The sequence below is a fragment of the Strix aluco genome, chromosome 1, assembly GCF_031877795.1.
Source record: "Strix aluco isolate bStrAlu1 chromosome 1, bStrAlu1.hap1, whole genome shotgun sequence".
Classification (NCBI taxonomy): Eukaryota; Metazoa; Chordata; class Aves; order Strigiformes; family Strigidae; genus Strix; species Strix aluco.
The window spans coordinates 31,418,061-31,430,630 of NC_133931.1; the positions used below are offsets into that span (position 1 = coordinate 31,418,061).

At 41.4% G+C, this 12,570-nt stretch overlaps 1 protein-coding gene across 5 annotated transcripts in view; it reads left to right on the forward strand.

Annotated features, from left to right (window-relative positions):
- Window positions 1-2,642: 2,642 nt before the first annotated feature.
- SNX16 (sorting nexin 16) overlaps window positions 2,643-12,570 on the forward strand; it is a 28,488-nt gene continuing 18,560 nt past the window's right edge. For 2 of the 5 annotated variants that reach the window (XM_074816715.1, XM_074816740.1), the window contains exons 1-4: window positions 2,643-2,706; window positions 7,507-7,965; window positions 11,655-11,741; window positions 11,914-11,946. In XM_074816715.1, the coding sequence (XP_074672816.1) occupies window positions 7,546-7,965; window positions 11,655-11,741; window positions 11,914-11,946 (540 nt within the window). In that variant the 5' untranslated portion in view covers window positions 2,643-2,706; window positions 7,507-7,545. Of the gene's footprint in view, window positions 2,707-3,119; window positions 3,409-5,290; window positions 5,661-7,506; window positions 7,966-11,654; window positions 11,742-11,913; window positions 11,947-12,570 lie in introns of those variants that run through there. The other 3 variants (XM_074816722.1, XM_074816727.1, XM_074816735.1) reach the window with 3 other exon arrangements.

The window sequence follows — 12,570 nt, forward strand, 5'->3', positions numbered from 1 at the left end:
GGGATTGAATGCCTGAATTCTTCTAAAATACAATGGAATTTGAGTGCGTAACTCCAATTGAAATATGATGAGATTTGAGTGCCTAAATCCTATAACCTGATTGAAAATTTACCCTCAGACTTTCACATGATCATGAGGGCAGGTGAGACTTTGAAAACATATCACATTATGCCTCAACTAGCACAGCAGAAGCTGCATTTAATTCAATAACAGATTATCTCAGAGTTCTCACCTATAGGATTATTTGTGGGGTTTTTTACAACAGTCATGGTCCAGCAATTCCACCTTGTGTTACACGATTAGCATTCTGCATTCCTGCATTCTTCTCCCCAGCAGTGGAAGTGCTGGGAAGTTCACAGAGGTTGCATAAAGTTCTTTAATTGGCTTTTTTGATTCTGCAAGCCCTATGTCCTAAACAAGGTTAAATTAAATTAAGATCGTTAACCAGGTAGCATTAGCTAAAGTCATGTCTTGGGCACAAAGGATTATGATGGCATCTAGTACCAGTATGTGTAGAAAAAAAAACAGCAAATACTTTCCAAGGCAGTGCAGCAAATACTTTCCAGTCTCTTACACATTTAGCTACTAGTTTTGTTGTCCTTTCGACTCCATAAAGGTGAAATGCACGGCACTGCCACAGGGTGGCTCATCTAGCCTGCAATGAAAGCTACAGATTTTTCTGCGTACACAAGCAGCTGAAGCAAGGCGGTCTCAAAGCTTTTACGGACTGGTACAACCGGAGTACACAGGGAAGAACTACTATAAAGAGAAGAGCGGGACAGGCACAGACTCAATTTTAATTCACCTTAATCCTGCAAAGTGATACAAAGTTTAAAGTTCATAATAGTTTTATGCTCAGCATATCAGGTTCAGCAATGCAATTTTCAAAATGCAGTTGATTAAATTTCCCCAGATTTAATATATGTGTTATTATAATGCATTTCAAAAATCCAGTGCATTATTTCTCTGTGTACTACACATTTAAGAAAGACTTGAGAAGTTAAAGAGAGAATTAGATCCCAAAAAGTTCCCCATCACATGGCTTCTGAAGCATTCACAAATGCTTTTCAAATCTATTAATTCTACTCATGGTGAATGCTAGCTGCCCTGCCAAATTTGAGGAAATTGCTTGAAAGACCAACATCCATAAAACCCGCTAAGTTCAAAATTAATTCCAAACACTCTGATGTACTGCTTAAACAATATGACATAGGAAAAAAAAAAAATAACAAAATTCCCTAAGACCCTACAAATATAATTCCAGCAGCAGAAAAATTACACTCTGGTGGTAACAGTAGCTCCCACAACAGTATTTATTGACATGGGTAATGCAACAGGCCTGTACTACTGTTTGCAATCACAGATCAGATCACCTTACCAACATAGTTTTGCTACACTATTTGTGTCCCCACCTGCAGAAAGTATCAAGTTTATTATAAACAAGCAGATCAGTTGCCCAGCATTTGAACAAGGGGTGCAGTATTTCCTGGAAGCATCCAATGGCTTCCAGACCCATGAACACGAGACAGATGTCAGGCAGCAGTCACAGTTACTGCTCTATCAGGCTGTTGCTGACACCCTAAAATCCCAAAGTGCTCAAGTACCTTCCAGATAAAAGATCCAAAGGGAGGAAAAGCAGTCCCAGAAAATTATGTGTGTGGTGACCTCCAGATAAAAACTCAAACAGAAAAACTTTCTCAGAAATTCTAGGCATCACATTTTTATGTGATGTATAAAGAATATGAAATACCTAAAGAAAATGTACATTTTAACACAAATTGTGCTGTTTTCTTCAGAGTATCACATTCCTGTTTACAACATACCTAGGTCACTATGAGATAGTGAGATACTGCTTTGTTCCCGCCACTATTTAAGAACAGTGATTTCCTCCCTGCCACTCCTTCCCAGCAAATTCACTTATCGCTTCTATCCGTGAAGTTTCACACAGCACTCTGCCACACCTGTTATACTGCCGTATGAAAACACCTCGCGGTACAGCAGGACTTTATGGTGGTGTTATGTGAAATGACGTTAACGCCCCAGTTAACACTGGGCAGAGTTCCTGGGGTTTTCGTCCCCGGGACCCAGGAAGGCGAAGACCCGCCGCCCTTCCCTGCCTGCCCGCGGCCACCTTTCCGTCCCACTCCTTCCTCCCCTTCGCGGCGGGGGCGCCGAGGGCCCACCGGGCCGAGGGGCAGCCTGACCCTGCCGGGAGCGCGGGATGCCCCTCTCCACTCCCCCTGCACCGCTGCCCGGCAGCTGGAGATCCTGGGGCCGCCCCGGCGGGCAGCCCGCGCGCACCGCAGCGGTGGCAGCCGCCGCGGAGGCCCAACAGCCCTCAGGGCGCTCCCCCCACTCCCCTCTGCCACCGCCGGCCCCGCGGGACTACGGGTCCCAGCGGCCCCGCCCGGCCAAGGAACTACAGCACCCAGAATGCACCGCGGCCGGCTCGCGCCTGGGCGGCCTCGCGCCGCCTGCCGGGCAGCGCAGGCTGCGCCGGCCCCGGAGGTGCCCACGCGGCCGCGGCCCCGCCCCCTGCCCGCGGCCCCCGCCCGCCACGCGCCGCAGGTACCGACCCGCCCCCCGCCACCCCCCCAGTCCGGGGCGCCGCGCGCGGGGGGGCGGGGCCGGGCCAGCCGAGGGGGAGGGGCGGCCCCGGCGGTGGCGCGGCAGAGGGAGGGGGAGCGCGAGCGCGGCGGCGAGCAGGTGAGTGGGGGCGCTCGCCCGCCCTTTGCTGCCCGCCCGGCGGGCGGGAAGGGGCGAGCGGGGCAGGAGGCGCCGTCGCCGTGAATGAGGGAGGCGGGCGGTGGGGACCCCGGGCTGGGGCGGCTGCGGTGCCCCACCGCCCCCGGCCTGTCCCGCCCCGCGCCGGGCGGTGGCGCAGCTGCCGCAGCCCCCGCGCACCTGTGTAGAGGCGGCCGCGGGCAGTTGCGCCGGCCCCGCCGGTAGGGAGCGCCGGGGGCGGCTGTGCCGCCGCGTGGGCTGCGGCGCGGCGGGGCCGGTCCCGGTCCCGCGCGGGCGGGACGGCGGGGACGGGACCCCCCTTCCGCGGGGCGGGGCGGGGGTGAGGAGCGGCGCCGCACCTCGGGGGCGGTGCCTCAGCCGGTTCCCGAAGCCCGGCGGCCGGGCAGGGCTCGCCAGGCCGTGTAGCTGCGCGAGCCCGGCCCCTCCAGCACCGCCGCTCCCGAAGTTACGTAAAGCGGCGCGAGCGGCCCTCGGCGAGCGCGGCCGCCCGGAGGCGGGAGCCGCGTCCCCGCCGTGGCGGTGCCGAGCGTGGGCGGCCGCCACCGTCCGCGTAACTGCCGCGCGTTCCCTCCGCTTTGGGGCTGCGCCGGGCGCTGGGGGGTGACGGGTGACGGCGGGTTCTGTTCGGTTTCGTCTGTTTCAGAACCATTAAGCCACACAAAGGTAGGCAGCGTAAGCACGTCCTGCTGTGGAAAGGGGGGGCGGGGGGCAGTTACCTTCAGTTGTTTCTAATTCGGTAACAGACTCTTTGGGGCAGGAATTGCCCTCATCTGTGTGCCTCTGTGTGTGTGCGAGGTGTGATAAAATAGGCCCCGATTTTGAGTTCATAAGCAGGTGAAGATGTTAAGTAACTTGATCGAAGTCGACACAAAATTATTCTTTTGAAAAAAAATTACAAAACCTAGCTCGGCAAGTTGTCTCTTTAAATATTCCACTAGTTCTTCAGCAGACATTCCACGGCAGCACTTAAATCCTAAACAACAGAGGTCAGCCTGACTGGGTTGTCCAAACAGGGGTGTAATGTATGTAACCAGATCACAAATAGTATTGCATAGCTAAAAGTCTTCTAAATCCAATTAGAACTTTTAAGTAAGGATTGTTTTGTTTCTAATCTATTATCCTTGAATCGTGTGGCTTGCGTGTTTCTCACTGAACATACAAACCATTAGCTTAAAAGGGTTTGGAATTGCGATAGCTGCAAGCTGGAGGCAAACCCTTTTTAAGTGGTTTTATTACAGCCTATTTGCTTTGCCCGCAAAAAGGGAGGTGGCTGTTGTAAACGCCCAGTGGGGTAAATTGGTGTCATGCTGTTGTGTAGCATGTGACGGTAGGGTTCCTGGGACTCTGTCCTATCCAGCTTCAGGTCTAGCAGTTCAGTACTTCCAGCAAATGTTTTCTTCTTCTTTCATTCTTAACTTACAGTTGGGAACCAAACTAAACCAAATACAGGCTCAGAACCTGTAACAAATTTCTTCCAAAAAGTAAAGTAAATATCTAGACAAGAAGGAGAGTGCAGTCTCTGGATTATCTCTCAGGTGTGAGCAATCCGTTCTGGAGGTTGGTGTGGTGCAGTGATTCTACTGGTTTAGTGCAGAGACATGTAAGACCAGTCCCTGGTGAAGCTTTGGTAGTAGCAGACTGTGCCCCTGAACCTTCCCTCCTTGCTGCACTAGTGTAAGCAGGGAACGATATGGTTTGTCTAAACGGGTTTTTTTATCAAATTATTTTCAGTTCCTTTTATTGCATGAATTGGCAGTAAACTTCTGTGTTCATAGAAAAGGCTTGAGTCCAAAGGTTTTGACTCTCATTTGAGCATTGTATTCTTTTTCTAATGTTTAGCCTTCATAAAGTGCAAATTAATGCAATTTTAAACCCTGTTGTGATTCATAGCATGACAATATTTTAGATATTTGGAAACTGATACTTTTACAGTTTAAGATGGGTTTTCATACATATATATGCATATAAATGTATTCATGAGTCTGGTAAGTTCTAATGTAATATCTTTGGGGTTTTTTTTCTGTTTTCTTGAAAAAATAAATCAAATTAAATGACATGGTGTACCTTTTACTCACTTGACCTGACATTTCTGTTGTTCAAAAAACACTCTTCTCTTACTCTTCAGGAAGTTATAGGAATCTGCATGTGACACTGGTAGTATCAGTCCCTTTTATCTATGGGTATGTTTACTGTGTCAGATTGAGTCAAGAATATGCTTTAGAAGCAATTATTGTGATCATCATAGTTTAATATGCATTGGCTCACAATTTGGGATGGTCTCGCAGAGTACAAAAGAAACTAAAACAGAAGATGTACCCTGGGAGCAGACCTAATGCAGTCCAGCTTCTAATAAGCATTCAGTCAATGGTAACGAATTACAGCTAGTCTGACGTAAAACTGACATACAATGTAGGTGTTGGATTCTTAAAACCAAGTGCTCTACTCAACAGATCTGGCTGTGCTGAGCTTGTAAGTATAGGTACATCCTTTCAGTAATGCATGTGCATTTAAGAGTGGTAGTAAGCATGTAAATTCAAAATAGTTCCCGACTGGCATTTCACTTTAAAGAAAGAAGTTCCTCTAGAAAAGACACCATTCACAAGTATTGTAACTGGTGAAAATGTTGTCTTGGTTTGTGGGGTTTTGTTGTTTCTGGTTTGGTTTTTTTTTTTTCCCCAAAAAGTGCTGAAAAGCAGAGGCTGTTTTTTTTCTCAGAATTCCATGAACTCCTGCATGAACTTCACCAGATTCCGTGAGATGTGGGCTTATTTTCCTTTCCTAGTTCAGACTCATAAAGTCATGCAGGAGGAGATAATAACCACTTTTCTGTATTTACAGATCCTTTGATTTGTTGGAAACCTGGACTCAATTGAGTTCCTCTGTGGGATTTAATCCCATACCTCCCAGGAACATAGGTGGGTGGGGCATTCTTTAAGGGGATGTTCCCAGCTCCTTATGCTGGTAACATGGAAGAGTCGCTGAAGTGCCAAGTGAAAAAGGAGTTAGTTGTTCAGTGTTTTATACAAATAAGAATATTGCTGGAGAAAATCTACCAGAGAATACTTCATGTCTTGATATTTCTATGTCTATTAAAATGTATTGCAAGGTTTATTGTTCGAGCAGAAAACAGATTCACTTACTGAGATATAGGTGGAAAAGGGGATTTAGATCTTGGTCTAGCTCCAGGAGAATGTCTTGTCTCCAAGACAGGTGTTACTTGCTTCTTCCAGATGATGTGGGGGTGAAGCAGGTCAGCTGTCATGACACATGGAGTTAAGTCACACAACCAAGCACAGGACTGTGCTGCAACAGAAGCTGCTGGACAGTCCAAATCCTGTACCTGACCAGCAGAGTCAATCAGCAGGGGTTTATGATACTGACAGTTCTACTCCCTTGGATGCTGCTGAGTGTCTAGCCTCATCCCACAGTGAAGCAGAGGTGCTTCTGAGGAGTTGCTGCTAGTTTGAAATTGTTCTTGTTGGTCAAGTTCCCTGAGCTTTCTGACATACAGAGTGTGTGAAGATTTCCCTATGTAGCTGAAAGGATGAGGAAGTTTTTTTCCTTCAGTCAAGGAATACTTTAAAAAGCATTTTTCAGTCTTTCTTGTTGCTGCTGGTTCATTTCATATTTACTTCCTTATTCATGTTCTCTAACATTTATTTAGAGCAAGAGAATGAAAGCATCACTTCACCCTGGCAATTAGGAAACTCATTTGGTTTTTGCTTCAGTAGATGATTGATTATGTATATGATGTGAATGAGGTTGACGGTTTCCCATTTCACAGCTGCCTGCAGCCTCGTGGTTGATGGGTGTACTCTTGGGTGAAATGGGTGGTGAGCTCCTGTAAGAGCTCTTCTTTGGGTACTTTGTTAAAATAAGAAGGTGGTGCTTTTTTGACAGTTTGATACTGCTGTCTTAATTTTTTTTCTTTTTTCAGAAATGTACACACATGCACTCAAAAGATTAATTTTAGCTTGAAATGGTTTTCTTGAAGAAAAAATATCAAATCTTTATCTTTTTTCCCTGAACTTGTTTTTTTTTTCCATTTTAATCTGCTGGAATGGAAAACCAGCTGCTATTGCAACACTGCTTTTGATGTGAGTGCTTGTAAAACTTAATAGCTCCAATTCAAGCTACAGAAAATGTGCCCAGTTAACATTGTTACAAATGTCTGCAGCATTATATGCAACAGAGTTGTTCTGAAAAAAATTTCACTTTGAAAACAGGTCCATTATATTTCAGTGAATATGTAATATGCAAATATGCTTTTTACCTAAGTTGTTTACTGTGTTATCTTTTGATCCATGTCATGTATATTGTTGCATGCGTGTTTGGCTCATGTAGTCTGCACCAGATATCTTACAGAAGCAATTCTGAGAAAAGGTTTTATGCTGTTAATGCTAAATAGTCATTAAAACTACACTTGCTTCTTATATGCCTAAAAATTGCTGACTTTTGCAGTAAAAAAAAGTAGTGCTTAAATCATAAAGGGCAAAAAATTTTTCTCTTTTGTAATCTTACTTTCCTTCTGTTACTTTAATTTTAGTAGCTGTGAAAGACAGAGCTCCTGTAAAGCTGTCCATCACATTGTAGCGATACAATTTAAAAGTAGCAATTTATTTGAAGCCAAATTCCTTGTGAAAATGTCTAACCATCCATACTGCTATGTACCATCTCAGTACTGATAGATTCTTCCAAAGCAGTATGTTAGTGTTGCTTTCGCTTAAAAATTACAACAATATTTTCTGTCCTTCACTGCAGATACAGTTCTTGAAGAGAAAACATGGCTTAATACAGTGAATGAACCTTAAACTCCTGGATCAAAACCTGAGGTTTTTTTCAGGAAGGATGGCAACACCGTATGTTCCTGTTCCTATTCCTATCGGAAGTTCATCATCCAGCTTTACAAACAGAAACCAAAGAAGCTCTTCTTTTGGGAGCATCTCAACGAGTTCCAGCTCCTCAAAAGGACAGCTGGAGGACTCTACAATTGGTAGTTTTAAAAAGATGAGCATGCCTGACCAGACTGGTTCTACGTCATCTGTGTGTAGTAGTCCACTTGTTAGGACTAAATTTACAGGTACGGATACATCCATAGAATACTGTACTCAGCCCGTAGAAGAAATAGAGCAGAATACAGATTCCAGGAGCTGGGAAGATCGACCGTCCACGCCTACTATACTGGGTTATGAGGTGATGGAGGAAAGGGCAAAATTCACTGTAAGTTTTGGGGATAGTATAGTTCATCCTATAATGACAAGATAACTGTTGGATGTACTTTGCGTTCTCTTTCAGTATTTTATCCTGCAGTTCAGGGATGTTGGAGTACTTTACAAATTCCTATTTAGCTTCAAAGTACTGCCATCTGACAGAAAAATATCATTCCTGTTACACAGGTGGGCAAGTTGAGACTCAGAAGCAGTCTCTCCTGTAACTATGTGCATGGAATAGAAGGAATTCATTCTACTTCAGGTATAAATTTCTGCTGGAAAAATCGGGAATTTCTAGCAACGTTACAATTCCTGTGAAACTGAACTTGTAGAAGTTCTGGATAGTTAAACATCTTAAATAAAATGTAGCCTTTTATTTGAAATGAATGATAAGACATCATGATATTTGCCTTTTACAGTGATTAGTAATATGCAACATTTGCATTGAAGTGCTAATGTAGTTTTCAGCTTTTTTGCATTGCTTGGTTTAGTTTCTAATAAGGGAAATCTGTTCTGAAAACATTAGAGTGAGATGTCATATGCATTAACTCATGACAGAGCACCAGCTGAACCAATTTGTAGTGATTTTTCTCAAAATGTGCTGTAGCTGACAATTCCACTTTTTTTACATGCCATAAATATATTAACATGTTTGTGCATTTGTTTTTGTGAATGTGGTTGAAACGTTTCTTTGAGATAATTCGGCAATGCTTGTGGGACTGATGGAAGCTGTTTGTTACTAATTATGTTACTTCAGGAGCACAATCTTAATCACAAATAGGTAAGGAGGAACAAATAGCAGACAAACTTATTTTTTCTCCTATTTTCTTTTAGATTAGAGAAGTGTGGAATCTAATGCCCTTATGGCAGTTGAAATAATACTAATAAAATCATCGTGTTCTTTTTGCAAATAATTAAATAATGCTGCTTTTTTAATTATTTGAGAATGATGTCATAAGTTTCTAACATACTCTTTTTCAGTTTCTAACATCTTCATGCTTGGTAGCATAAGAGAAGAGCCAAATTTTTTTTTTACATGTAGATTAAAAGATTCCTTTTAAATAATACATTCAAAACTAAAACAATTGTTAGTATTGTTACATTGACCAGGGTTAGTCTGAAAATATGCCAAGGCATATTCCAGTGCGCGTGTAAGATGTTCCGCTGTAGTTACAATGACAACTTTGACTCCTTATTTTACGTAGAAGGCCAGGTTACAGTACAAATGAAACATTCTTCATCGTTAAAATGCTTGGATGTGTTTTTGCTCTTTCTGAATTCACTTTTGTTGATATGTTTGTTTCTGAAAGCATGTAACTGTTTGCTTTCAGTTGCATGTTGAAAATAAGCTTGCCATTGTGCATTAAAATCAGCAAGTAATTAGTCCTAGAAACTTTGATTGCTTCTGTGTGCAAAATCAGTGAGATGGAAGACAGTGGAAATTAAATTGAAATCACCTGTAAAAGAGAGGAAATTCAATTGCTGTTTGTTAGTGACTCACAGTTCCCAAAAATATGAATCTGAATTACTTAAACTGAGTGATGTACTAATTTTGGGAGTTAAATCTTAGTGCATGTTGGAGTACATGGCTGCTGAAGCTTACAGAAGAAAAAACCTAGGCTGAAAAACATCTCTGTAAGCAATTGGTCTCAAATGAGTTAGCAGTCCTGGAATGTTGAATGCTCAATTATCACTTTTTCTAAGCCAACTAGAAATGATAATGAGATGTGGAATCAGCCAGAGATTGTTACTGAACATTGGCATATTTTCACAGAATGTTTTGTATTTGTGGAATAAGGCAGTTCAGGATTGACTGGAATTACATGAATTTGTATTTTTTTCCTGAGACCTTGTGTGGTGGATAAGAAAAACTAATCTTAAACACACTCAAAACTTTTTTCAACTTTGGCAAGAAAACCAAAAATGTTTGTTTCAGGTTGTCTCTTTTCTTTTTTTCAGTAATGACAAGCTGATTGTGCTCCTTATTACAATTAAGTTGACCATAATTTGTGAAGACTTTTAAGTGGTCTAATACTTACTTGGAAACCATTCAAAGTGAGGGTCAGACTAACTGATCTTTTTCATATTTGCATTTGTAAACAATGCCTTTGCAGAACTTTTAGTAGAAGAGTAGAATAGAATTAACAAGTAAAACCACAAGCATATTCCAAAGCTTCTTGTTCTGTGTTTTCCTGTGTACTAGCAAAGAGTCTTCCCAATTTTATACAGCAGTTCTGCTTTATAAAATTTTTATAAAATAAAGCTGTTTATACTTTTGGCATGACAAGAAAGCTAAAACATTTGGACAAACATATAAGAAGAATTACATTTTAATGCTGCTTCACAAGCATGTCTTGCAGCTTGAATTTTAAAAGCTAATAGCTTTTTGTTGATGTCTGAAATATTGCCTCTATCACAGTCCATGACTTCCACAGATGATGCTGCTTGAAAGTGGAAATCTGTGTTTTAAAAGTAGATAAGAGAAGTACTTTTTGAAAAATTGCTTTTGATTTGCACCGTAGTTATCTGTAGTTTGTGTAACTGTCTGCAACTTAATATATTGTTGAATACAAAAACGCTAAAAACAGTCTCAAACATGTACAGAAGTTGGCTAGCACTGGGATTAGCATATGCTGGGACTGCAACAAGAAAAATACATTTATCGGACAACTTGCTGTGAAAACATGAAATACTGAAAAATGTTATACTATGTAATAGAAAATGTTTTAAATAGAATTTGGTTAAATGCCTGTAAGGGATTGTTTATCATTATGATTCCAAAAATATGTTTTTCTTCCTTGTATTTTGTGGTTTTTTTATTTTAACCAGAGGACACCTAGACTGGGGAAGGTAACCCAGTACAATTGCAGAGCCTCTTTTTCCTTACATTGGAGAAAGTAAGGTTGTGATATGAGAACCCTTGTTTCCTAGACGTTTAATATTTTCTAGTTGAAGTTGTGTGTTGTTAGATTCGTTGTGTTCAGGCATTTGAGTACCAGTCCTTCTGAAATGTAATGGTTTTATTTTTTTTAAATATTTTATTTATCCATTTGTTTTTAAATAGGAGACTGGTTGTGCTGTTGTCTTGCAAAATCTGATTCAAATGGTCCACTACATTGCTAGTATAGTTGTTCTGATGCAGTTATCTAGGGCAGTGGTTGTATTTTTGCCTGGAAAGACAAAACCTAATGTTCAAGACAAATGGAACCAAAGGAGGATGTTATTTTTATCCTGCATCCCTTTTCCCTGTGAAGCAAGTCAGATGAGACATTTTAGAACAATATAATACTCAGTACCTGATTATTACAGTCATCTTAAAAGCAGATTGGCTTCAAGGATTAACGAGTAAAACTGTAATTCAGCAAAGGCTAAAGTAGATCACTAAAACATACTTCACTTACCTCTTTGATAGCTGAGACTCATTTTTTCCTGGGGAAGAAATCTGGATGCAGTTTCACAAACCCTTTCTTACAGAAAATAGCTAAGTGTATTTAGGAATTACAGGAACTACTTTCTTAAATTCTGAAATTAATTCATACTTTGTACTGGTAATTTTTAAAAAAAAAAAAATCAATTAAGGACTTATTTTTTTATTTGTGAGTTTTGTTTCAGTAAGAAATAAAGGGTAATTTCAGCCTTCCAGCCAATGTAGCATGAAGTTCTGCACATCTTCCTGATATTCCTATTTTTTCCACACAGGTATACAAAATACTGGTAAAAAGAAGTCCAGAGGAAAGTTGGGTGGTTTTCAGACGGTACACTGACTTCTCCAGGCTTAATGACAAGGTGAGAATTATACACTGGTAAATTCTCAACTAACTTGCCTCGCTCTTCTTTCATGTTTCATTTTCTTTGTGACTGACATTTTGTCACTTTTTTCCCTTTCTTGCTTTTTTTGCATATGAAACATCCTGTATTATTGAATGGAAACCATATGATGCCTCATTTTCTTTCAAAGATACATGAAATAACTACAGCTAGTGCAAAGAAGGTATTTCTTCATCTGAAGCTGTTAATGTGCTTCATACTTTGTATTTATTCCTAGTCTATGTGATAAAGGAAATTAAATCTTTAATAGTTGTATCCCCTGCATGGAAGTAGAACTCGGGTCTGATTTCTCTTGCAGGAATGATCCAGTAATTATTTGGTCCTTTTCAGTGCAACAAACTGGTTTTTTCGTGATAACACTGAAGTCTCATGAACATAAGAAGTTCTTTGTATGTTCATCAGTCTTGAGTTGTTTTCAGTGTCTTCGAAGTTAATTGTGAAATATTTTATTAGATCTTTAAAGCTGAAGACAGAGACACCGGGTAAATAGGAGTTCTGGGTCAGCAACTTAGTATTTTTACAACACTTGAAAGCAAAAAATGTTTGTCTAAAAAGCACAAGTTTTTTTAATTGGTAAATAGCATTTGGCTGTCCCATTTAGCATTATTTCCATAGAAGCATAAAAGTAGAAAAACAGAATTGCAGTTTTCTTTGTCCTGCTGTCCACTCCTATGAATAATCTTTCATTGCAAGTTTAACACATTTTCTGCTGTTATGTTCTTTCATGTTTGAACTTGTAACGTTTTAACACTCCTGGTTTTTACCCATAGTAAGGGATTTTTTTTTT